This window comes from Panthera uncia, assembly GCF_023721935.1.
Source record: "Panthera uncia isolate 11264 chromosome B3 unlocalized genomic scaffold, Puncia_PCG_1.0 HiC_scaffold_1, whole genome shotgun sequence".
Taxonomy (NCBI): Eukaryota; Metazoa; Chordata; class Mammalia; order Carnivora; family Felidae; genus Panthera; species Panthera uncia.
Genome location: NW_026057582.1, coordinates 14692944 through 14720722, shown reverse-complemented (window position 1 = coordinate 14720722; position 27779 = coordinate 14692944). Strand labels below are relative to the sequence as shown.

Here is a 27779-nt window from a genome sequence, read left to right as displayed (position 1 = left end):
AGCATTTATGTTGTCTTTAAAGAGTGGTAGCCCTGGGTAACTGAATAGTATAGGAGTTAGCATCTGTTTTTGTATGTAAAGTTTTATTGGAACCAAGCCATGCCCATTCATGTATGTATTGGCTGCTTTTGTAGTACATCCACAGAGTTGAATAGTTGCAGGAGACCATAAAGCTCCCCCAACCTAAAATAGAAAATGTTTGCAATTCTTTTTTTTTTTTTTTTTTAATTTTTTTTTCAACGTTTTTTATTTATTTTTGGGACAGAGAGAGACAGAGCATGAACGGGGGAGGGGCAGAGAGAGAGGGAGACACAGAATCGGAAACAGGCTCCAGGCTCCGAGCCATCAGCCCAGAGCCTGACGCGGGGCTCGAACTCACGGACCGCGAGATCGTGACCTGGCTGAAGTCGGACGCTTAACCGACTGCGCCACCCAGGCGCCCCTGCAATTCTTTACATAGTAGATGGGAAGAGCATTTTTTTTTTATAGTAAACTCTGTGCTCAATGTGGAGCTTGAACTCATGACCCTGAGATCAAGAGTCACATGTTCTATTGACTGAACCAACCACACACTGCTAGGAAAGCATTTTTAAAGATCACTTCAGCTAGTAAGTAAAAAAAAACAGAATGATACAATTATAGTTTGTGGGGTTTTTTTTCCCCCAACTCAGTAGATTAATGAATGTAGGCACTGGTGATTAATGTCTACGAAAAAAGTGAAAGCCATTTCATGCCTCCAGATGAAAGAATAAAACTACCTTAGTCTTGCCAGAGGATTTGATCCAGCAGTCAACTTGCAGAGGTACAGAGGCCAGAGGAATATGTTGGTTGTTACATCATGAGTGTGCAACAGGCAAAGAGCAGCCTCTGGGACACCATATAGGTCAAACAGCCTGAGAATTCTAGATTAAAAGACCTAAAAGACAAAATAACGAGGGGCAAGGTTAAGCTGTAGCATCTAGAGATGCACACTTGTGTGATAAAGCCACAAAGAAAATTTAGGTATTAGTATAAATGGCATAAATGGTTACTTTTGGAGAGGGCTGATTGGGATGGAGCACATGGAAAGGTTTCTGGGGTAGCTGGCATAGTTCTATTTTCTTGACCGGATGGTGGTTGTAAGGGTGTTTTGCCTTCTAAAATTCCTTAAACTACTGTTTGTGTTGTGTTGTTTTCTGTATCGTTGTTTTGTTTTAAAGTAAAAGGTTAAAAATTTTAAAAGGTATCAAACACATCTGCTTAAGATTACCGTTGCTCTTACTGAATTTATTCACAATCACAAAAGTGACATTCTGCAAACAGCCATTAATTACTGTGCTTACTCACTGTTTTACAGCTTTCTGACATGTTTTTTTTAAATCTAAATATGCACACATGTATTGGCATGAGTTGTTGATAGTGTTCTTTCATCTCTCTGGCCTCTATTTTTACTAGCCTACCACCTCACAATATTCGTGCTATTTCTCTTTTTGTCTTGGATTAGTCTGTCACCAGAAGTTTATTTTGTTAATTTGCTCAAAGACTTAAAAACAATAATTCTGGCTTTATTGATTCTCCTTTGATGTCTTGATTTTCTATTTCATTGGTTTCTACTCTTTTAATATATATCCATCTATATTTTTAATTATTCTAGCTTGTCTTTCAGATGTAAAAATTTAAGGTGTAAATTTCTCTTGAGTGTCACTTTTGTTGCATATTCACAAATTTATAATGTTTTCATTATCCATCTTAGTATTATGATCTTCATCTTTGACCTATGAGTTATATGGAAATGTTTTTGATTTATAGTATATGGAGGATTTGTTTTTGTCTTTTATTTTTTATATGTACCCTTGACTTAATTGCATTGTGTCACTGTGATCTGTGTCATACATATTTTTTGAAAATTGTTAAGACTGAAGGCATCAATTTTATACGTCTTCCGTGTGCATTTTGGAAGAGTGTGGACTATAATTGTTGGATTGAGAATTTTGCATTTAGTAGATAAAGCTCTATGGTTACATTGTTCAAATCTTGATCTTACTGAGTTTTTGGTTTGCTTGATTTATCAGTCATTGATAGAAAGTCTTGAGATTGCCCACTAGGATTGATATATTTATCTTAATTTTCCTATACTTCTATCAGCATTTGTTTTCCCTGATTTTGTTTTCAGTCTTCTCTTTTAAAGTTTTAGGCAAATATATATCTTAAATATTATAAAGCTAGATTGTTGTTTTTTAACCCAGTCTGAGTTTGCCTGTTACTGGAAAGTTTAAACCATTCACATTTCTTAGATTTCTAATATGTAGTTGGACTGGTTTCTGTCATCTTTTTTGATTCATAGTGGCCTTTCATTTTTTTCTCTTTTGCCTTAAAGATTCATTAGTTACTATTGTTGATTGCTCCAGCTCTGCTTTTTTTTTTTTTTTTAACTAGCTTAAATGAGAGCACTCCATTTCTGTTCATTTAGTGGTTTGCACTGGAATTTTACCATGCAAATTTAATCGCATATTTCAAAAGTTAATGTTCTGACCCCATTTCCAAAGTAAATGGACTTTAGAATACTTAATGCTTCAGTCTTTACTTACGTAATGTTTCCATTGTTTTGTTTTGGTCTTTTTTAAAATGTGTAAGTTGGGCACCATTATCACTATTTTACCCAGGCATTGTTTGTTCAGACTTGACCTACATGTTTATCATTTTTTGTTCTGAAATCTTGAATGTTATGTGGGGGTCATCCTCTTCTAATATGTTCCAAGTATTTTTGAAGTGTATTCTTTGGAAGTTTCTTTAAGAATTGGTCTGTTTGTCTAAATTTGCCAAGAATGTTTATCTGTTTTTTTTTCCCCTTGTTGTGCAGTAATTTTGCTGGATACCCAAATCTAGGGTAACAACAGTTATTTGTTCTCAACATCTTGTATATATTATTCCATTGTTTTCTGGCTTCCATTATTGTTGAGTGGACCTGTGTCATTCTAATTGTCTGTCGTTCCTTTGTAGGTGATCTGTCCTTTCTCTGGCTGCTTTCAAGATCTTCTTTGTCTTTGATGTTCTGCAGTTTCACTACGATGTGTCTAGGCATGGATTTCCTTTATTTCCCTATTTTGTATGTGTTGTATAAAAAACATTTAAATAAAATATTTTATGCTATGAAATATACATTCACCATAGAAAATTTGGAAAAACAAATCTTTGTAATGCTTGCTGATAGATGAGAAATTAATCAACTAGCATTGAAAAATTTAACATAAAAAGCAACATTCTTGGCTTTGTTCTTCTCCACACTGGTTCTTCCCAGAGGGCTACCACTTTTTTTTTTTTTTTTTAAGTTTATTTATTTTTGAGAGAGAAAGAGTGTGTGCGTGAGTGGAGGAGGGGCAAAGAGTGAGGAAGAGAGAGGGTCCCAAGCATGCTCCACACTGTCAGTGCAGAGCCTGATGCAGCACTCAAATCCATGAACTGTGACATCATGACCTGAGTGGAAATCAGGAGTCACATGCCTAACCGACTGAGCCACCCAGGCACCCCAGAGGGCTACCGCTTTTAAAAGCTTATGTTTATGTCTTTAATTTTTTTCATGTCTGTAATATGTTTTATAACCACTGTTTCTTAATTCACTAACTTGTAGGTGGTATCTTTTAGTTCTTTGCTACAGTATATCAGGATCTAACACTGTTCCCTGCTTTTTAGGCCCATACGGTAAAATCGCTGTCTTTTGCTTCATTTATTGGCTACTTTTATTATTTTAAGTAATACATCTAAATATTTATTTTTTGTGAGATTACTGTATTTCAGTATATTTTGACTCCCAAAAGATAAGGATATTTATGTGCCTTTTTAAACTATATCTTTTTTAAACTACATCTTTTCTCACCACACCTTCTAAGCTCTGCCATCTGTACTTTTATATTGCTAAGGATGATCAGATACACATTTTGTTGTATTTTCCTAGTTAAGACGACTACTCTTTGTAAATTGACTAAAAGTGGAGAACCAATAAGCAGCATATTTACATTATTGAGACTATATGAATATTACTTCATAGACGACCAGATTTACTTTTTGTCTACAGCTCTTTGCTAGGGGTTCCCTAGAGTCTTTTTTTTTTTTTTTCCACTCTTGGACAATTTTTTTTTTTTTTTAGGTTTTTCCCCCCTTCCCCCCCCCCCCCCTTATTATATTGCCTACCTTTATTATGGCCAAAACATCTGTCATTTTATGCTGTTAAGTCTTTGGGTTCCCCTTTTCTTAGGGACCTTCATCTTAGAGCTTCTGTCCTCTTTTGCTTATTTGACTGGTTGCTTACTAGGTTTGCTTCAAGGCTGTCATTCCAGGACTTAACTCCTCCCCTGAGTTTTCCCTGCATTTTCTGGATCTCATTGTCTTCTCTGTATATTCTTCCATTTTGTCACCACATCATGAAGAAACTTAAAAAGAATGAGAGGTAAATTTTTCTGAGTACTTAGAACTCTTAAAGATATCCTTGTACTTAGCTGATACTTTGGATAGGTACAGAATTCCAAATTGAATTTTCCTCACAACTTTGAAGGCATGGCTTCATTATCTTGAGGCTTCTCATGTTTATGCTGAGGAGTTGGTTGCTCATGTGATTCTTACTCCATTATAGAATACCTTGGATTCATTTCTCTGGGAAGTTTTAGGATTTTCTTTGTGTTCTTGAGGTCTGAAATTTGCTGTGATAAACATAGGTGCTAGTCAGTCACTTTTGGATTGGGTACCTTTTGTACCTTTTTAATTTGAAAATCCATGCTTTTAGTCTGGGGAATTCTCTATAAATTATTTCTTTAAAAACATGTTCTTTTTTCATTGTTCTCTTTTGGGAATTCTGTTACTAGTTGGATGATAAACTTCCTGCTTTGATTTTTCTCTTTTCTCTCCTCATTTTTTACTTGATCTTATGCTACTTTGGGATGTTTTATTGACTTTATTACCTTCCTCCGTTTTTGTTTTTTTTTTAAGGCAAACATATTTTAAAATTTCTATAAGCTCTTTGTTCCATTTATGTATCTTGTTTTGTGGATTCAGTGTTACTTCAAATTTATCTGAAGAACATAATTAGAGGATTTTTTTTTTAATTATATTTTGTGCCCTAATTGATGGTTTCCTTCAGAGTCCATTTTTGTTTTGTTTTTTTCTCTTTTATGTGTAGGCTCTTTTTAAAAATGTCTGCAGACACACAGTTCCTAGTTTAAGAAAAGGCAGTAAAGAGGCTTACCTAGAATTGTGTGGGCTAAAGCTTTGCTGTGGGTTTTGTTTAAATAAAGCAAACAGTGGGGTGTCTAGGTGGCTCGGTCTGTTGAGTGTCTGACTTTTGATTTCAGCTCAGGTCATGACCCTGACCCAGGATCATGGGATCAAGCCCTGCGTCGGGCTCCGTGCTGAGTGGAACCTGCTTGAGATTCATTCTCTCTCTCTCCACCCCCTGCTTCTTGCCCCTCAGCACACGTGTTCCCTCTATCTCTCTCTCTCTCCAAAAAAAAAAAAGGAAGAAAGAAAGAAAAGTGTTTTACAAGGAGCTGCAATTGGCCTTGAAATTGTAGAGGCGTTTCCTTGGAAGTGCTTACACTCCTGCTAGCTGTCTAGATTCTCCCCAGATAATTTGTTGAATTCCTTTTTAAAACATTTAATTTTTTTTTTTATAAGTAGACTCCATGCCCAACTTGAGGCTTAGACTCCTGATCCTAAGATCAAGAGTCTCATACTCTCCTCAGCCAGCTAGGCACCCCAAAACATTTAATTTTTTAAAAAATGTCTGAGGCTGTATCATTCGTAAACCTTGTTTTCTGTTTCACGTCCTTTGTAGTCTTCTTTGTTCCTCACTTCTCACAGTTGGATGCTCTTTTGTTACATGTCATCCAAGTTAAATATCTCAACGTTATCCACTCCCAAATTTATATCTCCAGCTAAGACTTTGCATCTGAATTCCTAATTCCTGTGCAACTGCTTATTCTACATTTCTTCTTGGATATACTGCAAATTATTTTAAGCTTATCTGAAACCTAATTACTGTTTCCTGCAGTCTTCCTCATTCTAGTTAATGGCAGCACCACTCTTCTAGTTGCTCAAGCCAGAAACCTAATGCTGTTCTTTGTTTCAAGCTTAGAACCATTCCTTTCCTCTCTCTCTCCTTTTCCTCTTCCCTTTTATGTTCCTTCTTCCTTCCACCTTTACCAAATCCTGTCCACGTCTACCTCCAGAGTATATTTAAATTTACCTATTCCTTATCAGTTCTGCCTCTGCCATCCTAGGTTAAGCCATCATCTGTGACTTGCCTTGATTATCAGAATAGTGTCCTTACTGGTCTGTCTGCTTTCAAACTCGGCCTCCTACAGTCTATTGCACACAGTAGCAAGTGTTTCTTTTAAACTGTCATTGAGATCATGCTTCTCCCCTTCTCAGAACCTTCTGGTGGCTCCCCATTACACACCCACGTATAAAAGTAAGATTCCTTCCTGATGTTGTCACCTACCACCTTCTCCCTCCCGCCGCTTTTCTTTGCTATCCACCAGATATACTTGGTGTGTTCCTCTTCCAGAGCACTCAAAGAACAGCATGTCTGAGATGCTTTCACCTTTTACCCTGGCATATTTTTTTCCTTATGTCCATATAACTCAGAAGTCATCTCTGTGAAGTGCTCTCTAGCCCCCCACTCTGTAACCCACTTTTTCTAAAGCTTTATTTTTCCCCATAGTACTTCTTATCTAAAAGGCATTTCATGTTTTCATAGTTCAGATATTTTTTATCCAGGCTCAGGTTATCAACATAAAACATGTTATACTTTAACATACATTTTGGGTTTTTTGAGGTTCATCTTCTTCCCCTCCCCACCAGAATGTAAGTTCTCTGACCAGGGATTTGTGTGTGTGTGTGTGTGTGTGTGTGTGTGTGTGTGTGTGTGTTGTTCATTGCTGTGATTGAGTGCCCAGAATGGTACCAGACAGTAGGAGCTCAGTAAATCCTTGTGTCTTAATGAACGTGTTATCTCACAGCTTTCCCAGGGTTTCTGGCTTTTCTGCTCTGCCTCACAGACGGTATTTGTCCATGTATATTGTTTTCCAGAGGTTGTTGAAATCGCATCTGCTGTGATCCCCTTCCTAACCCATGTCTTTAAATGTGTGATATAATTTGTGATTATATAAATTTTTTGTGTACTGAAATCATTTTTTACTGTGTACATTCTGTAAGTATTTCATTTACATCTATCCCCACTGTTATTGATTGGTAAGTATGTTAGAACATGTTAAAATAGGACCCTAAGGAGGATAGGGATATAAGTATTTCTAATGCAGTAAAATTTCTGGTTATTTCTCCCTCTACCTCAGTGGGTAATCTTAGAAACTCAGTTTGGAGGCCACTGTTGTATGTTAGGATTTTGTCCTTCTTAAGTTCTTTACTTCATTTTTATGGACTCCAGAAGGAGAGGCTATGAATGCATATGCCCAGTGTATCATGTTGGACTAAAAGCATTTTGAAGGAGTCTTAGCAAAGAGAGGAGTGTTTATATTCAGACAGAAAGAAATTCTCCCCTTAGTTCTGCCGTTGCCTTCCTCAGAGGTAAGCACTGCACGTAAAACAGTTTGTAGTCGTCTTGGCATTTTTTTCGTATGTATGTACATGTATGTCTTTTCTGTGAAAATAGAATTACATGTATTATGCACACCATATATGTACATATAAAACACATCACATGAGTTTATCAGTGACATGTTTTGTTCTACTTTGTATGCCTGGAGAAAAGTATAATGACATGGTGATTAGGAGTATGGACTGAGGGAGTCAGACTGCTTAGGTGTGAATCCAGATGCTGCTGCTTACTCCGTGACCTTAACCTTTCTGTACTCCACTTTCCTTAGAATATGTACATGCCCTCTGCTGGTAGATATTTACATTGGAATCTGTGGAAGGATCTTTTCTTACTTTGCATTCTAAAGTTGGGCCGGGAACAATAGTTGATAATAGGAAGCCTCAAATGAGCTCTTTTTAGACATTATGTTACTCCTCTGTTAGAGCCCTTTCCTGTTTCTCTCTTTGAAGTGAAATTTGCTGCCCTCTAGTGAGCCAACTGGTTTTCTTAGCGTTTGGCTTAGGATGTGCTGTTTTTCCTAATGTTTGTTTACACTACAGAGACCTGTCAGCTAGGGCTCTTAATTCTGTATGAGTCCAAAGCATTGTAAATTGTGAAAATTACTTTCTACCTAAAGATTTTAAGGAATTAGATTAAATTTACAGATACAGTTGATTAATGAATAAAGATTCTTTTATAAATTTCAGTACTTTTTCCTTTTTCAGTTATTGTGAGCACCATCTCTTTAACTGGGAAACCAAATGTTACAACTCATCATAAGAATTCTTTTGTAGAGGCTATGGGGAGCCATGTCCACCATCTTGCATCTCTGTACAACTTGTTGCTTGGCTAGTAACCAAAGTAAAAATGAAAACTAAAGCCACAGAAAGACGTTTCATGTTCTTGAATTAGAAGATTTTAATATCGTTAAGATGGTGATCCTCCCCCAAATTGATATATGAATTCAACTCCATTTATGTTAAAATAGGAATTTTAACATAAATGGCTTTTTTGAAGAAATTGGCAACTGGTCCTAAAATTCATATGGAAACCAAAAGGACCTAGAATAGCCAAAACTACTAAAAAATAAAGTTGGAGGACTTATATTTTCCAGTTGCAGAACCTATGACAGAGCAATTGACTAGCACTAGCCTAAGGATATACATACAAATTAGTAGAATCAAATTGAGAGTCTGGAAATAAACTGGTACATTTCTGGTAAGTTGATTTTCAACAAGAATGTCAACAGAGTTCAGTGGGGAATAAATACACTCATTTCAACAAATGGTGCTGGACAACTGGATATCCACAGGCAAAGAATGAAGTTGGACCCTTACCTTATGTAAATTAACTAAAAAATGGATCCAAGACCTACATGTAAGAGCTAGAATCATAAAACTTTTAGGAAAAAAGTACATGTAAATCTAAATGAGCTTGGATTAGGCAGTCGTTTCTCAGATGTGACACTCAAAACACAAGCAACCAAAGAAAAAAATTGATAAATCGGACTTAATCTAAATTAAAAACCTTGGTGTTTCAAAGGATACTATCAAAATTAAAAGATAACCCACACAGTGGGAGAAGAGTCACTCATCTAATAATAGTCTATCATCAAACCAAGGCCAAGTCTTCATTTCTCTTATCTATAAATTCCTACCATACCATATTCATGCAGCTGAATTGCAGTATTACCATATATATTTTAAGAGGTCTGTGATTGTGGGTCTAATACCCTACCAACCCTCTCCCTATAAAGGATATGCTAAAAACTCTGCTGTACTATTTTCAAGGGTAAATGAAACTCAAGATACTAAATAAAACAACTTAAAAATAATTTCAATCCTGAAAATTATAGTTAATAAAGGGACAGAAATATGTTAAATTCACGTCATATCCAGGTATAAAGTACTTAATATTATAATTTTGACTTCAGATCTTCAGTGCTCCTTGTCAGATGAGGTAAATAATAGAAAATTCTTTGTGTGTCACATGTCTGCTTTCAGCCAATCAGAAGCCAGAATTATTTTGTAGGCAATAATAGGGTTTATTGTTTGGAGAGGAGCTTTAAATAGGGCTTACAAGATATACGTGGCTTCATATTAATTAAGGCTTCTTAGTTGTAGCAAAGAGAACATTGGTCTGGTTTGTTTAGCATTTTCAAGTTTACTTTTGAGTTCTGACTCCAGAAATGTACAATCCTATCTTTTTAGTTGTAGGTTTTAAGATGTTATTCACTCTTAATACTTTTTAATAACAGCCTTAATCACTTTTTATTTTTGATGAAACAATATAATGGGCTGTGAAGGAAAAATTGCCAAATATTAAGAGGGAGAGAGAATTTTATGAAAATGTCTTCAAGGTTTCCATCACCATCTTTACCGATTTTCTTCTCACCTGGGCCAATTGACTTAGGTTCTGTAACAAGTTCCTCTTGTTCACTGAATGAGCTAGACAATATTTCCCATCTTTTAAGGAAAATATCAACTGATATCCATGAAATTAAAGGAATGAAAGCAGCAGTTTTGACAGTGGAAGCAAATCTTTCTGATTTAAATGTTAGAGTGTCACAGAATGAAGCAAAAATCTCATCTTTGGAGGTTAAAATGAATGAATGTTCAACATCAACATCTGAATGCAATAAACAGTTTGAAGATCTTCAAGAGGAAGTAGATTTTGAATCACAGTCAAGGACTACTGATGTAAAAATAATTGGTTTCCTTAGAAACATTGAAAAAGGTAAATTTTTAGTATGTGATATAACCTTTGAGACAACTCACTAGTTGTCTATATATAGAGGCAGCAAGTCACAAAACTTCACGGACCTTTAAACAGCAAAGTTGGAGTCTGTATGATTAATTTAGAAGCCTGGACGTTACCAGTATTCTCTTTAGTGGATCTCTGTAAAATGTTTTGAAGAGAGATGAACATAGAAAAACAGAACTTCAGTGAGAGAATAGTCCTCTTTCATGTATCTGTCTTGTGAAATTCTCTTAAAACGTGTAATTCTTTCATTGTTCATTGTGTTAAAGGGACCTGTAGTAATATTAGAATTGGAAGAGCTTCCTATAACCCTAATATTTATCAGTTTCCCAAGCTGTCCTACAGAGTACAACTTGACCAAATGACATCTGTATTTGAGGTCAGCTTACCAGGATTTGCTGTGTTTTTGCTATGATAATTTTGGAAGGAATTCTTTTTGGCATACCACTAAAGAGTATTATGTTAACTTCTATTTTAAAAGAAAATAGCTGATAGAATTTTGAATGGAGTATAGTTTTTAAAATGAAAAACTCCTTTTAGTGAAACATGGTAGTTGGCAGGCAGTTGCCAACTTATGTACATGTACTGAGTGAGCAAAGTTTGTCCTTATGAAACTACTAGTAATACATACACTAAAAAGTAGTAACAGTCATCTTACTTTATTTTAGTATTTGGAACTCTGTCAATCACATCCCTTTCTACACTGTACGATACCACTTTTGTTTTAGTTTTTTGATTTTTAAGTTTAAGTGAAGTGTAGTTGACAGTGCAGTATTAGTTTCAGGTGTGCATAGTGATTTGACATTTACATACATTATGAAATTGTCACCATGATTTGTAGTACCATCTCTGACTGTAACTGGAAGTTTGAACCTCTTAATCCTCTTTACCTATTTGTTCTTCCCCTACTGCAACCACTAGTTCTCTGTATCTGTGAGTCTGTTTCTGTCTTGTGTTCATTAATACTGTTTTTTAGATTCTACATATAAGTGGAAATCATATGGTACTTGTTTTTCTCTTACTTTACTTAGTACCGTCCATCTGTTGCAAATGGCAAGATACCATTCTTTTTTATGGTGGAGTAATGTTCCTGAGTGTGTGTGTGTGTGTGTGTGTATCACATCATTATCTGTGGATACTGAGATTGCTTGCATATTTTGGTTCTTGTAAGTAATGCAGTAAACATAAGGGTGCATATATTTTTGCAAATTAGTGTTTTCATTTTCTTGGGGCAGATACCCAGAAGTGGAATTAACTGGATCCTATGGTATCTAGTGTACCATATGTATTTCTATATTTAAGAAATTTTTTTTTTTAACTTTATGGATTTATTTTGAGAGAGAGCATTTGTGTGCAGGGGAGGGGCAGAGAGAGGGAGACTGAGAATCCCAAGCAGACTCCCTGCTGTCAGTGTAGAGCCCTATGTGGGGCTCAGTCTCGTGAACTGTGAGATCATGACCTGAGCTTAGATCAAGAGTTGGATGTTTAACCAACTGAGCCACCTGGGTACCGTTGGTATTTGTAGTTTTAATTTTAATTTTTAATTACTGTTTTTTACAGTGGCTGCACCAACTTCCATTCCCACCAGCAGTATGTGGACATTCCCTTTTCTCTACATCCTTGCCAAGACTTGTTATTTCTTGCCTTGTGGATACTAGTCATTCTGACAGGTGTGAGGTGGTATCTCATTTTGGTTTAGATGTTGGAACATCTTCCATTTGTTGGCTATCTCTATGTCTTCTTTAAAAAATATCTGCTTCAGCTCCTGTGCTCACTTTTTTTTCTTAAAGATTTGAGTGTTTTTTTTTTTTTTTAATCATGTATTTATTTTGAGAGAGTGCAAGGCGTGCACGAGAGTGGAAGAGAGAATCCCAAGCAGGCTGCACACTTATAGCGTGGAGCCATACCATGCTCAGTCTCATGAACCATGAGATGATGACCTGAGCTGAGATCAAGAGTGGGACACTTAACTGACTGAGCCACCCAGGCAACCCCTCCTCTGCCCTTGTTTTAAAAAATCAGATTGGGTTTTTTTGGTGTTTTATGAATTCTTTATATATTTTGGATATTAATTCCTTAATAGGTCATTTGCAAATATCTCCATTCAGTAAGAAGCATTGTTTTATTTATTTTTTTTAAGTTTATTTTGAGAGCAAGGGAGAATGCACTCAAGCAAACAGGGGAAGGGCAGAGAAAGAGAATCCCAAGCAGCCTCCACACTGATGTGGAGTCCAATGCAGGGCTTGAACCCACGAACCATGAGATCATGACCTGAGTTGAAATCAAGAGTTGGGACCCTTAATGGACTGAGCCACCCAGGTGCCCTGCCTTTTTGTTACTATGCAGAAGCTTTTTAGTTTGATGGAGTCCCAGTTGTTTTCCTTTTGTTGCCCTTGCCTAAGGAGACAGATCCAAAGAAATACTGCTGAGAGTGATACCTAAGATTTTACTGCCCCCCCCCCTTTTTTTTAATGATTTCAGGTCTTATATTTAGATGTTTAGTTTATTTCAAATTTATTTTTGCATTACTGGAAGAAAGTGGTCCAGTTCCTTTTATTCTCATGTAGTTGCCCATTTTCTAAATACCATTTATTGAAGAGACTCTTTTTTCCTGCTGTAGATTCTTGCCTTTTTTTTATCATAGATTAATGGGGTACTTTGCACATTTTAGCACTGTTAACTTCTTCCAATCCATGAGCATGTTGTATCTTTCCATTTATTTGTATCATCTTCATTTTCTTTTCTTCCGACAGTTTTCTGAATATAGGTTTTTTACCTCCTTGGTTAAATTTATTCCTCAATATTTTATTCTTTTTGGTGCAGTTGTAAGTGGGATTGTTTTCTTAATTTCTCATTCTGCTACTTTGTTACTAGTGAATAGAAACAGATTTCTGTATATTTTATATCTTGCAACTTTACAGAATTCACTTATTCTAATAGTTTTTTGGTTGAGTCTTTAGTGTTTTGTATATTAATCATCTGTTCCTTCCCAGTGTGGGTGCCTTTTTTTCCTTTTTTTTTTTTTTTTTTTTTTTTTTTTTTGTCTCATGGCTATGGCTAGGACTTCCTGTACTATGTTAAATAGAGGTGGCAGGAGTGAACATCCTTGCTTATTCCTCATCTCAGGAAAAGCTTGTAGCTTTTCACTTTAGGATATTAGCTGTGAGTTTGTCCTTTATTATGTTGAGGAACCCTCTATATCCGTTTGGCTGAGAAGGTTTGTTTATTTTATTTTTTTATTTTAGAGCGCACACAAACCAGGGAGAGGGGCAGAGGGGAGAGAGAGAATTTTAAACAGGCTTCATGCTCAGTGTGGAGTACAACGTGGGGCTAGATCCCACAACCCCAAATCAAGAGTCAGACGCTCAACAGACTGAGCCAGCCACGTGCCCCTGGTTGAGTTTTTATCATAAATGGATGTCAGATTTTGTCATATGCTATTTCTGCACGTCTTGAGATAATCCTAAAATTCTTAATCTTTGTTTTGTTACTGTGGTGTGGCATGTTGATTGATTGTGGACATTGAACCATCGTTGCATTCCTGGAATAAATGCCACTTGCTCATGGTGAATAATTATGTTAATGCGTCGATACACTTTGGTTTTAGATCAGGTGTGCGCCTGATAACCTCTTAAGCACTGTGGTGGCGGGGGGTGGTTTGGAGAAGTGTGACTTCTTTCCATCCTATCTTTGAAGTGTAACTGTGAAGAGATTATGAACCCATTTACGAAATAATACTCCAGCTAAGTATGTTTTCTCACAGGAGATGCATGCTGCTGTAGGATCTGGGCTCCAGACCTCTGAACATCATACTTGCTCATTGTTCTCTTCATCTCAGTCCATGCTTATAGTTTGTCTTTTGGAAACGATCAGATAACTGTGCTGTGTTTTGGTTTGCAGTTCCAGGGGTGGGGGAGTGGGTTGTAATGGTGAGAGCCCAGGTGATGGAGGGAGATGTTTCTTATTTTGATCTTGCAGTTGGCTGTCGCCTGTCAACTATGGCTCAAGCTGTGGGTCTACACAGTACCACCTCCTGGCTTTTCTAGCCTTTTACCTTTATTCTGAGGCTTTACCTCCGGTCCAAGAAAAAACTGGCTTCCAGACAAAAGAACAACAAGGAATTTGGTCTATAAATACTATTAAATTGTAATGTTGAAGCTATAAGTTTTTTTTTTTTTTTTTTTTTAAGACTTTAAGAACCTAGTTAAGATTATTTTAGGCTTCATTTCTGGAAATATACATGTATTGTTTGTTTTTAAAACTTAGTAAAGTTTGAAAATTTGTATCCTAGGAGCTCCACAGAGGCAGTTGTTATCCCGACTACAAATCGACCCAGTAATGGCAGAAACTCTGCAGATCAGTCAAGGTTGGTAATCATCTTAAATTTTCACTGTAATCTAGCATTTTTCAGTTGCTATTTCCATTTCTTACACCTCATTTAATGTATTCTGTATATCTTAGATCCTGCCCTAAGATGCTGTATTTAGATCTGTGAAAATATTTTAGGGCCAGGAGACAAGATCTGCATTTTCTTCATGTTATATGGTGTTCGTATGTTTCGTCTCATTCAGAATCTTTCTTGCTTTGATGTCATTTCACCTGAGTCCCTGGAATCTGCTGGCATTCACTTCCTGCTCCAGGGACAGTTTGAATCCCTAACCTTCTTTCCTTTCTGCCCTGCTTTGCCATTGTCTTGAGCTGCTTTTATGTTCCTTAGCCTGTTCTGCCTTATCCTCACTTCCACTTCACTTTAGAATTGCTCACCAGGGCCACACTTGGAATTTGTTGTTCTTAGAGCCACTGTAACTTCATTGTTTGCCTGTCTCCTCCACCCCCCACACACAGACACACATGCCACGGTCTGCTTTAGGACAGGGACGAGTGCCTTACTTGTCTATGTTCTTAGTGCCCGCCCCGCCAGATGCATGTGCAGACCCTAGTAAATGTCCACTGAGTAACAGAGGGGCCATTGGTCACCTGCAGTCTTAAATTCAGAAACCTTCTTTTCTCCTGCTTCCTTTTATTTCCCCAAACCTGCCCGTTGTTGGAAGCTCTGGTGGTGCCTTGACCCCTCCCTGTGGCTCTTGCTTCTTCCCCCTTGCTCAGGCTTCCACAGTCAGTAGGTATATTTCCTTACCCCACCTACCTCTGTCTCAGCAAGAAGAACTTGTCTTCTTTCAGGGTCCCCTTCCACCCAGATGCTAGATCCTACCCAGTCGATGAACACTAGTGTCCCCATACTCCTATAATCTTAATCGTGCCCCTCTCCTGGCTTCTCCTTTTTGCCTGTGAAAGTGTTTAAATACTCCCCATCCTTGATGTTGCTGTCATCTCTCAACATTCCATCCTGTTTTCCACATAAGGGTATTTTCTTTCAAAATATTTGGCAGCTAAGCTCTGTGTGTGTGTTGTATCCACTTCACTGACATTTCCGCATTCTTTTTGTTTTCTTTAATTTTTCCTTTTCTCCATGGTGCACATACAGTTTGAAGCATCTAGTCCTACAAGGACTATATAGCCTTTGCTTATCTCCTGTCGTGGTTTTTATTTCTGGGAGCCCTCTTGTTTCTGCATATTCCTCTTATTTATTTTTCATATACTGACTTTGTTTCATGTATGCAACAGTTTCTTTTATTTCTCTGGGGATATTAAAGATAATTTTGGGTATTTTCTCCCCTCCCTTCTTGGTCTTATTTTCTCCAGGTTGTTTGTTTTGACTGCTGTCTTTCGTGACAGGTTTTCCACAGATGTCTGGGGATCCTTGGTTGTCTTATATTTATGAGTGGGACACTCAAAAAGCTGATAGGCATTCTGGGTTCATTAGTTGGGGTGGAGGGCTTGTGACTTCACATTTGAATATAGATCCTGCAGTAGAGACTCGTTTGTTTTGTCTCTTTAGTTTGGGATGCCCTGATGTCACTGTCTTTAGGCCTTTCCTCTTAGACTGGTGAGCTTCTCCACAGAAAGATCTTTCAGAATAGTGGATTGAGTGCCAGTGTTCTGGAAGCGAAGTGAGGAAAAGAGGCTGGGGGAGGTACCTCAACGTTAATTACTATGTAATGTTTGCTCACACCTCCTCCCTGTTTTCAGAATGGTGTTTCTTTCAACATGGCCGGCATCTCTTGGTCTAGAGACCCTCTGGTTTGGCCTTTCCAAGAGTCTTAAGTTCTGCCTGTCTCCAAGGGAGAAAATAGTCAAAGGTTATCAAGAAATCTAACTGCTTTTTAAAATTTCAGTACTATACATTTAGTTGTTGTTGTAGCACCATTCTGTCGAAGACCACGATGCTTCATTTATAGGCCTCTCCAGTACTGGCCAATGAGAAAGCACGTCTCCAGTGAGTCCAGAAAACTTCAGTTTAGGGCAACAGGCGTGGTAAGGGTCAGAAATGACAAAACAGACTTATAGTTTAGGAAGAAATAACTGCTTCTGAAATAGACACTTAAACATACCTGTATTTGCCTTGTCTTTCTCCCCACCCCTTCCCAGAGTCCCTGTGCTACCGGCTTCTCAGCCTTTGGAGAATCTTGGGATCCACATTGGAATGTCTCATTACTGGCTTAAGACTCAGCTTTTGCAGGTCTTAGCTTTTGACTTGCAAAATGTGGTTGTCTCTCCTTTTATAGTTATTTTCTTTGCGACTTTATGTTTTAATAATCTAACCCTTTATTGACATTTCATTGGGATTTTAGGAGGAAACAAAATGCATGGGTTCAGCCTGTGGTCTTCACAGAAGATGTCCCTAACTTGTGTCTGTCTGCTTGACCCAGGTGGTAATGTTAACCTTGCAGAGGAGGTTGGTGACGCTTGTAGGACGGAAAGCTCAGTTTTCAGTGCCCACTTTTCTAAACCCTGTCATACGTGACATGTCATCTCCAATATTTCCTTTGGTCTTTGATCATTTGGCTTCCAGGACTTCACCATCTCTGTTCTACTGATTCCATTTCATTCTCCGTTCTCATCTCCTCTCCTCCTGTCCCGCCCCTTAAAATGTTAACTTTTTCCTGTGTCCTGCCCTGAGCATTATCTTCATCTCTTCTCTCTTCTTCCAAGATGCAAACTGTTAGAGCTACTTTGCCAAGCGCAGGGTGGTGAGAAGCAGGCGGCAGCCTCGGACTGAGTTCTGGACTCTGCCTTTGCCAGCTGGGCACCTCTCGCGCCATTGAAGAGCAGCAGAGGGCATGCTGGTCTCCGTGACATGGGAGGGAGGGAAATCCGCTCCTTCCACTCCCTGTGAGGGTGGAGTGGGGATGGCGGCACTGACTGTGACACTTTGTTAATGAAACGCTTAGTTCACCTTTAGTTTGGATGCTGTTTCTCTTCTCTCTCCTCTTATTTCAACTTCGAAATTGAGAGCCCCACAAAGACTTCAAACTAAATAAATCTAAAATTGACATTTATCTTCGCTCCCCTTTCAGTATGCTCTTTGTCTCGTCCTTGTTCTCTTGGGTCCGGTTTCTCCTTCACTCACCTCCAATCTGCATCTCTCCACCCTCCACCACCCTTGCAGGGAGGACGGCTCTGCTTGGTTCCCAGCATGGGAGTTGCAGGTGCAGCTTCTGTGAGGGGCCGGTGCTGATGGTGTGGAAAGGGTCTCCTCTCTTTTATGGGTTCAAATAGGACAAAGGGTGAGAATCTTTTCATTCATTCAGAGCCTCACCATATCTTCTGGGCGCAACAGCCTGGTAGCTGAGATCTAGGACTCCAGTCCATTCTTAGTACTACCTGTTTTTCTGAAAACTAGTTTGATCATGTCACTTCCCTACCTAGAAACCTCTCGTGATTCTTTATGACTTCTAGATCAGAATCCAAACTCATTGACACATACAAGATCCTTCAGGCCTCTGCCTTCCCTGCCGCTCAGCCTGGCACACACACCCCTTCCAGCCACACCACATTTCTCAGCGGGTCTTAGATTCCTTGTGTCTTATGAAAGCCTCTGCCTTTTTTCATATGGTTTCCTCTGCCAGACATGTTCTGTTTATTGTCCAAGTCTCTCCCCCCGGGTTATTCCCTCTCGTTCCTTTATTATCTGCTTCAAATGTCCGTCATCTGTAGGTTTTGTCTTGATTCCCCAGCTGGAATAGGTTGGTTGTATTCTCCCAACGCTTTATTCCCACTCCTTTTGGATCACCTTTTAGGATATGCTATTCTGAAATTTTATGTACATCTGTTTTTCTATCTTTTCTTCTTTGTGTACTTAGCACAGTGTTTAGTTGAATGGTGTGGATTTTGTTCTCTGTTATTTGCCTGTTAACCTTAAGTGCAGCTCATTAACTTTCGTCACTTGATGGCATATTGATAGATCAGCCATCTCTGTGCTTGTAGCATATTTTATAAAGTAGTCAGGCTTAATAAGCATATTGTAGATGATGTGCACTGTGGTTATTAGCATTGACGGTCAGTGTTTTCTGTGCTGTATTTTTTTTTTAAGTGCCCCTTCATCTTAAAATTCCTTTTCAATATAGTCTTCTCTGTACAACCAGGCAGAAATTATGCCAGGTGAATTCTTTTCATCAGGATGTGTTCTCTGTAAGTGGTACTATGCAAAATGAACAAAACAGATTCTAGACTTTTAAGCAGTCTTTGTGTCATAATTCTAGGGAACATGAGGATTCTTCTATGTATTTTTAGAAAATATTGTGCGTAGAGTAAGTTTATATTCATATCCCATTAGATGCCTCGTATAAGAACCTTTCTGTCCTGTAGGCAGGATGTATTCATTCAAAGCCCCAGGTAATGTGCTGTTATGAGGAGAGGAATACTTCCTTAAAGAAATGTTTGGCACAGAATTGCAGCACTATTCTGGGGTAGAACCGTTGTGATTTTCCTTTGAAAATAATTACAAATATATAAAAGATTGACATTCTTCTCACTTGTGTGATGTTGGGAATGCAAGGTATATTCAAAAGTAAACATTTATGGCCAATTTTTTTGGCTCAGATTACTATGACATGGAATCCATGGTCCATGCAGACACAAGATCATTTATTCTGAAGAAGCCAAAGCTGTCTGAGGAAATAGTAGTGGCACCAAACCAGGAGTCGGGGATGAAGACTGCAGATACCCTTCGGGTACTTTCAGGACACCTTATGCAGACACGGTAGATGGTTTCTTTTTCTTGTGTAGCTTTTTTGTGTTGATTAGATAGTGCAGATTGACCATTAGTTTCCAGCTCCCTTCTCCCCATCCTAGCCCCCAGTGTAGAGTGCTTTCGTTGAGTCAGAAGTTAGGCCGGGCATGGTAACCCAAATACAGTTTTCAGGGATTCCGGTTCATCTTTCTTGTTCAGAAGCCCATTAACTTGCAGATAAGTCAGTCGACGATTTAGCCCCGTAAATAAGATTCTTTTCTTTATGCACATCCAGGAAATGAAATTTAAAAGCCAGGTGATCAAAACCAGGAAATCTTTGCACAGAAAGTTAGCAGATCGGGTTGGGATGATGCTTCCCTTAGAAAATGGACTGTTCGATAAAGGAACAAACCTACAGATAGTAATTATAGCGTGAATACAGAACTGCTGGCCATTGTGTTCTGAACACAGATGCTGATTTTTCAGCTTATTTCCATGAGACCTTATGAAGATCAAAAGGACGATGTTTAGGGCGGAGGGGAGATTGTCCTTAGTGCAGCCTGGATGATGCCGCCGCGATTGGCCGTAGCCATTGTGTGTTAGCGGAATTCATCAGGGCTGTACCTGGAAGTCCTGCCAAGTCGTTTTTGTTTTTTGTTTGTTTTTGTTTTTGTTTCGTTTTTAACTGAAGAAACCAACAAGTAAGGGAGCGATAGTTCTGCTGAAGAGCACTGTAGGAGGCTCAGCGTTTTGTGTTTGTTTCCCTAATTCTCTGGTATTTTCTATCTGTCTGGCAGAGATCTTGTACAACCAGATAAACCTGCAAGTCCCAAGTTTATAGTGACGCTGGATGGTGTCCCCAGCCCCCCAGGATACATGTCAGATCAAGAGGAGGACATGTGCTTTGAAGGAATGAAACCTGTAAACCAAACTGCAGCCGCGAGCAAGGGACTCAGAGGTCTCCTCCACCCACAGCAGTTGCAGTTGATGAGCAGGCAGCTTGATGACCCAAATGGTAGCTTTGCAAATGGTGTGTTGAGAGCTCAGATTTTCCCTTTCCAGGGTGCTGGCATTGTGAAGGAAATCTGGGACTTGTCTCTCTACCTTGAATGCATATTGGTTGGAGGCCTTGCTTTTATTTGTAACCCAGTAGTGGCCTAGTCTCTTTTCTCAGACAAAATACTAGTTCAATTTGAGACTGTCCTGTGTGTGTGTCTGGTAGTGGGCTATTACACCAGGGCCACAGTGGAGCTTGGCCGTGAGAGGCAAAGTCTCTCTCAGCTGTGCTCGCGAAAGGGTGAACCATCCCTCTTTCTACCCGGTGCGCTTTTTTTTCCCTGTAGAAACTGTACCTGTTACTTTCCCTTTGTAACAGCAATAGTCTCTCCTGTAGTTAACTTGACAGAAAAATGAATTAGGATGTTGATGCTATTTTTTACCTCAATGAAATTCCCTTGAAAGGAGTTTCTCACCTACTCTGTCAAGATACTTCCTGGAGGTTTAGCAAAAACCTTATGTTTAAGTTAATATCAAAGCATAGTATTTAGAAGTGAAATGAACAGTGCTGGTAACAGTACGCTTTCAGGCAGATGAACCTCTATCACTCACTGTTCTTCTCTCGCTGGATCCAGTGGCGAGTGCATGCACTGCCGAACGCTGTCATTGGTGACAGAGAATGGTAGTCGTGTTCCTCCTGTCTTCTGAAATTTGTAGAAACACCTTCATTGGTAGGGGAGACAATTACTGAAACGTAAAATGAATAGCATCAAAGTAAAAACAGTAATGGGTTTTGATATTCTTCCAAGTTAATCCTTTTCTTGGCAGAGACATGAAGATGGATTAAATCTCTTTTTCAGTCGATAAAAATATAATAGCCTTTAGGGGGAGATGATGAGTGAGGGAGGACGTAACTACTGTTGAAGAGAATGCTTTTTCTGCCGAGTCAATAATGTAATGTCATGGCTTTGATCAGTGGAGGGAGTTGAAAGTCTGACCCTATCAAAAGACAGAAAAAATTTTTAATGGTACCAAGGTGGTTAAGAACTACCGTAGTCCCGCAGTACACATTTTTTGATCTTGTGTATTTTGTCTAAAAATGAGAGAAAAATTGGTAGCTTACGTACGTTAGGGTCTAATTTTGTTTAGATGTAGATGTCCACATGAGGCTTTACTGATGTATGTGTCATAGCAGTGACGCTCTGAATAACATGTTAGTCAAACTTCTTGCCTAGGTTTCACAAGTGCCATGGCCATTATGGAGAGACAGCTGTGATGAGCGGTGAGCCTCCTTTACCGCTGCTTTGATCTGGGACTCACTGTTTCACTGCTGCTCAAGGATGAATCTTTGTAGTAGTTAGAACTGAAGTGAGGCCTCGCAGAGAGGCTCTGGTCTTTCTTGGTCTCCCCACTCTAAGCAGGGAGTTTGAAACTTTTGTGATTTCTTTTGCTGGCTTTTGTCCAGTGTTTCAAGGATGCTGTCAACCGCAGTCCCCCTCTGCCCCTAGCCATTAAATGGCAGCACAGATTTTATGGCTTGCAATAAAAAGTGAATTTGCCTAATCCTAAACAGGAAAAGTTTTAACGGATCATGAAGTAAGTGTTGGGGAAAACCAGAGTCGTGACCTCTGTATATGTGACTTAATGTTTCCATTAGATCATGTTTCCTTGTAAAGTATTTAACTTCTTTAATACAGCCCATGAGTATCTACTGCATTTTCCAGCCACTCTGCTCTTGGGTATTCTTCAATTGACCTGGGCCAAATTGACTTCATTTGGCCTGGGTTCTCACGTATATACCATAGTGTAAAGTCTGTTTTTTCAGGAGGAGGGTAAGATGCATTCTCTGCAGGCAGGAGGCTAGAAACACTTGAAATTGGAGAAAACTGCTCTTTCCAGCCATACGAGATTTTGAGACTAAGGATACCTTTCTTGTTTTTAATGTTTTCTTTATTTTTGAGATTATGAATGGGGGAGGGACAGAAAGAGGGGGGAACTGAAGATCTGAAGCAGTCTCTGCGCTGACAACAGCAAACCCGTTGTGGGCCTCGAACTCACAAACCGTGAGGTCATGACCTGAGCCCATGTCCGACACTCTGCCAACTGAGCCACCCAGGCGCCCCCAGACTAAGGATACCTTTATATACTGGTGGCTTTTACCACTTCTAAAGTAGCGTGGGAAACTATATATTAGGCATAGTTTTACAGTAGCTCTTTGACGGTCCTTCTCTGGGCTCCAGGACTGGTTTTGTGTGCCTTGTTCTCCTATAATGAAGACTGAGATTGGGTCACTGGGTCATTAAATTCTCAGGATACTAGCTGCTGCGCTGTTCGGGTTTGACTGGTTGCCTGTTTGGCATTTTTGTTTCATTCAATCTAAAACTCTAAGGATGACATCATATTCTTTTTGCATAAATGAGGGAACTGAAGTTGAGGAACTAGGTAAGACTTGCCGCAAGTGTCTGGCTCAGCTAAGTTACAGAGCCAGATTTGAACTGTCTGACCTCGGGCAAGAGGACTAGAGCAATGTGGTTGAAGTGGTATTTGCTTTCATAAATGAGAATGTGAACCATAACATGTAACATCCATCCATGAGGCCTTGAGGCTTTTTTTTTTTTTTTTAAAGCTAGGGTGTGTTGGGCTGGGAGTTGGCAGGTTATTACAGCCTTTAGGTATAATTTTATTTGGCTATTCTGTGTTTTAAATGTGCATTAGTTGCCAGCGTTTAAAACTTATGTCACATAAAAAGGTTTTTGGTTTTCTGAATCAGGAGATAATCTGGCAACACGGGGCTCACTTTCCCACACCCTAGTGATTGACATGGTCATTGGACATCACCCCGCAAGGGATGGCAGGGAGCCCTGTCGATGGCGCAGGCACTTGCTCTCCAGGCTGCTCTTCCCCACCTTTGTTTCCTTCACACCAAGGCTTTCTGCCACCGTGCATCTCACACCCGGCCAGGCTCACTGTCAGTGGTCTGCGGGGCCCCCGTGGGCAATGGCATTTGTGACCCATTTTAGGCCAAAAACTTTTTCTCACGTTGATGGTGAGTTTCTTATTAACTGGACTTAGAACTAACTGCGTATATACCTCGGTGAGTGGGAAGATTTCCGTGTTTGAACTACACCTGGTCTTGTCTGAATGTGAGAATTTGTTCACATTCTCTGTCACTTTGTGTTTCCAGTTTTCCTTTCATTTGATTGGCTCCCTACTTGACGTTCTTCCCTCTCTCTCCCATTTAATTTGGCTCTGAAATAATACTGGGAATTGGGGTTTGGGGGTACTTAGCACCCCTGAGTATTTTGCTTTTCGTGGTGAGAACTTCAGCCTACTTCCCGGTGACCTTGTATAGCAGGCTGTCATCTGTGTTAACCAGATTATCGGACTCGTTTCTTTTCTGACTCTGCACCTAGAGGAATGTAAGAGTTTGAGCCTGGGTTTTGAGGGAAATGTACTAAAGGTGCTGTGTACTGAATTGATCATAATTAATGAGATACTTTTCTTTTCCCTGTTCTAGCTGAGATGAGTGAACTGAGTGTGGCCCAGAAACCAGAAAAACTTCTGGAGCGTTGCAAGTACTGGCCTGCCTGTAAAAATGGGGATGAGTGTGCTTACCATCATCCTGTTTCACCTTGCAAGTGAGTAGCAGCAAGCTGATGGCTGATTTTCAGGGTTAATTCTAGATCTTAGAGCTTGTTCTGGTTTTTTTCTTTCCTGTGGGCAAGTTTGACCTTTGTAACTAACTGCAGTAACACTTAACCATTGCCCTCCCAGAATAGCATACGTGTGTGTGTGTTTGGCAGAGTAGAGAGATGGGGGAGAAGTCTTCTGCACGTTAAAGAGATAGGTATGTAAGTGCCCTGGTTTGTACTCACTGTGTACATACACAGCTATTAAGACATTGGACAAAAAAATAGTCACAGGCAATGATAAAACATTTTGGACTTGGGTATAATTTTTCCTTAGAAGTTGGCTGGTTCAGTGTCATGAGCTTTGAGAGGTGGCTTTTAGATTAAAACAAAAAAATTTTTTTTTGGTCCTAGAGGTGGAATCTCTCCATGTAATTTTTTTTTAACTTTAATTTTAATTTATTTTAGAGAGACACTGCAAGTGGGGGAGAGGGGCAGAGGAAGAAAGAGAATCCTAAGCAGGCTCCACATTTCTCACCGAGCCCAACACAGGGCTCAATCCCACAACCCTGGGATCATGACCTGCACCGAAATCAAGCATTGGTTGCTCAACTGACTGAGCCACCCAGACGCTCCTCCGTGTTTTAACTTCTTTAAGGAAATTTTGATGTGAGAAGGATACGGATGTCCACAGAGGGAGACCAGAGAAGGAGTCTGTTTTGTGTAGCAATGCCTTGCACATACATTGTGCCCAGTACATTGAGTTTATTTCATAAAAGATTGTAGACCTGGATCTTACAGAGTACGTGGTGTGAATTCTTACCATAAGAAACTGTTTTGTCTTTCATGGTGGTGGCTTGCTGGAGTCGAAAATCTGTTATTACCCTCGGCTTTCGGATAAACTTCTATGTTCTGTTTTGAAATCTGCGCTCACTTAAAAGTTGAGTTTCCCAGGGAGCCTGGCAGGCTCAGTTGGAAGAGCAGTGTGACTGTTGATCTCGGGGTTGTGAGTTCAAGCCGCATGTTGGGTGTAGAGTTTACCTCAAAAAATTGAGTTTCCCTTTTTTTCTATTCTGTGTTTCTCAAAACAAGTAGTGATGGGGTATGAGGAGCCTCGTCTACAAAAAAATTGATCATGCGTTGAGAAAAGTAATTGTGACTGTTTTTGTTTTATAGAGCCTTCCCCAATTGTAAATTTGCTGAGAAGTGTTTGTTTGTTCATCCAAATTGTAAATATGATGCAAAATGTACTAAACCAGATTGTCCCTTCACTCATATGAGTAGAAGAATTCCAGTACTGCCTCTAAAACCAGGTATGTGACCCTGTGCACCTACATTTAGGTGGAAGATGACATTTGTGATTTTATATGAGTTTATTTTTAGGAATTATCGTGCCAGAATCACCTAACCGGTCTTTAAAGAGCAAGTGTGTCTGTCCAGTAGCATTCTGAAGTATTTTCTCTAATGAATATATAAATCACTTTTGAGAAAGAGGGAGAGAGAGAATCCCAAGCAGGCTCTGCTGTCAGTGTAGATCCTGCCAGGGGGCTTGATCCCATGAACCATGAGATCATGATCTGAGCTCAAGTCAAGAGTTGGATGACGCTAAACCATCTGAGCCCCACCTCAAATTTTTTTTTTTTTTTACATTTATTTTTGAGAGACAGAGCGCAAGTGGGAGAGGGGCAGAGAGAGAATGAGACACAGAATCCGAAGCAGGCTGCAGGCTCTGAGCTGTCAGCCCAGAGCCCGACACAGGGCTCAAACTCAGGAACGGTGAGGTCATGATCCGAGCCGAAGTCGGACGCTTAACCCACTGAGCCACCCAGGCGCCCCAGCCCCACCTCATTTTAATTTTGTAACGGTTGCCATAAAAACATCAGTAAACTGCATGACAGATTATTTTGCCAAATTTGATCAGTCTTTGTTCTTATCTTTGTCAGCAGTTACAACACCAGCACCACCTTCTAGTAGTCAGCTGTGCCGTTATTTCCCTGCTTGTAAGAAAATGGAATGTCCCTTCTATCATCCAAAAGTAAGAATTTTCATTTTCCCAAAAATGATTCAGTGATTAACTCTTAATTCTGAGACCTGCAAGATCACTAGCAAATTGAATGTCTTGGGTATCCATGGTCCCCCCACCCACACTCCCTGCGATCCTCATTTTTGTTAAGGTCATGATTTAAATTCTTTCTCGGCTGTCGGGTGAGCCACTGTTTGGCTCCTTAGGACAAGTGGTCTGAAACTAATGTCAGTATTGTGAGCTCTCAGAGTGAAGCTCCCCGTTGCTTAGTTTCCATTCTTCTCTGCCCCTAAGCCTATGGGTAGGTTTTTCTGTATGTGTGTTTTTCTCCCACCTCGTGTCAGAAACTGCAATGATGAAATTCGTGGTGCCACTTAATACCATCCAAATTTGTCCTGAGGGTTTTCACTCTGTGTGCTAAAGATCGATGTATCTCCACCTGTTTAGTTGCTCAGGGTGAAATGATCTCTCTGAAATTGGGCCCTGAAGGCCATTATGAAAGACCTTTACTTCCCCCAACTGCATTTGGGCATAAATGAGGGTGTCCAGTGAAGGATGGATACTGTAAGGGATGTTGGGTCAGATGTGCAGGGTGATGAGAAGTTTTTATCCTTTGCCGGATAACTTACTGTTATTCTTTGACTAGGATTTTGTGTCTTGGGGGAGGGAGGTTCATTTTTCAAGGTTTCCGCATTAAAATATTACTAGACTATATGTCTCTCTCAAATTGCCTTTTTAAAAAAATGTTGAAACTCCGTTGTCTGTATTTAGCACTGCAGATTTAACACTCAGTGTACCAGACCTGACTGCACATTTTATCATCCCACCATCACTGTACCGCCACGACATGCCTTGAAATGGATTCGACCTCAAACCAGGTAAGGATTAGAAATCTACAGACTTGGGAGAAATGATCACTTTGATTTTTTTCTCTGCTGTTTCATTACACAGGGTCCTTTGGAAATTGTTTTACCAGCGGTTGCTTATTCACCTAGGTAATCTCCAGCTGAGATCTGCCTTCTGAATATATACTGCTTACAAATCTAACATCCGTTTTGTTAGCATTATTTCACAAAGTTTTAGTGTGGCCTGTGAATTTACGTCATTACCTTATACAATTGAATTTTTTGTAAAAAAAATCTGGTACTTATGTTGTAAATCTGTCGAACAGATGTTCATTGTGTGAAAAATCATCTTAATAACTAGGTGTGTGTGTGTATATGTATATATGGATGTAAGGCATTAATTAAAAATTTTTTGTTTATTCAGTGAATGACAGTGCTACTTGGGAGAAGATTGTGGAGTTTGAAAGTTTCCATCTACTGATGAAAGATACTCTGCAGAACTTGTCAAACCTTTGAAACTTGGAATATATATTGCTTTCATAATATGAAGTTTATTGCCTATCTGAAGTGTCTGATTTTTCTAGTTTGTAAGTTTATTAAGTGGTTTTAACATTGGGTGTTTTTTGTTTTGACTGTGAAAAGACAGTTTAAAGGAAAAGCTAAATTCCATTAAAACATTTGAGGCTTGTTTGTACACTGCAATTTCAGTCTCAGCATTTACAGTGTGGTGATATTGTCAGTGCTGATAATCCATTCCGGGGCTATGATGTTGATACATGTTTAGTAAGAGGAGCATTCTAACTCTAAAGTTGGATTGCACTCACTTTTCCCAAGGGTTATCCACTGTGAAAACAGGCGTGGCCAGAAGTGTGGAGGCAGCTGAAAAAAG

At 39.3% G+C, this 27779-nt stretch overlaps 1 protein-coding gene across 5 annotated transcripts in view; it reads left to right on the top strand.

Moving 5' to 3' along the window:
* ZC3H14 (zinc finger CCCH-type containing 14) overlaps nucleotides 1–27451 on the top strand; it is a 47266-nt gene extending 19815 nt beyond the window's left edge. Inside the window, exons 10-17 of one of the 5 annotated variants that reach the window (XM_049612362.1) lie at nucleotides 14616–14690; nucleotides 19268–19427; nucleotides 20195–20427; nucleotides 23911–24031; nucleotides 25199–25335; nucleotides 25969–26057; nucleotides 26817–26923; nucleotides 27315–27451. In XM_049612362.1, the coding sequence (XP_049468319.1) occupies nucleotides 14616–14690; nucleotides 19268–19427; nucleotides 20195–20427; nucleotides 23911–24031; nucleotides 25199–25335; nucleotides 25969–26057; nucleotides 26817–26923; nucleotides 27315–27321 (929 nt within the window). In that variant the 3' untranslated portion in view covers nucleotides 27322–27451. Of the gene's footprint in view, nucleotides 1–9450; nucleotides 10301–14615; nucleotides 14691–19267; nucleotides 19428–20194; nucleotides 20428–23910; nucleotides 24032–25198; nucleotides 25336–25965; nucleotides 26058–26816; nucleotides 26924–27314 lie in introns of those variants that run through there. The other 4 variants (XM_049612361.1, XM_049612365.1, XM_049612364.1 and 1 more) reach the window with 4 other exon arrangements.
* Nucleotides 27452–27779: the final 328 nt, after the last annotated feature.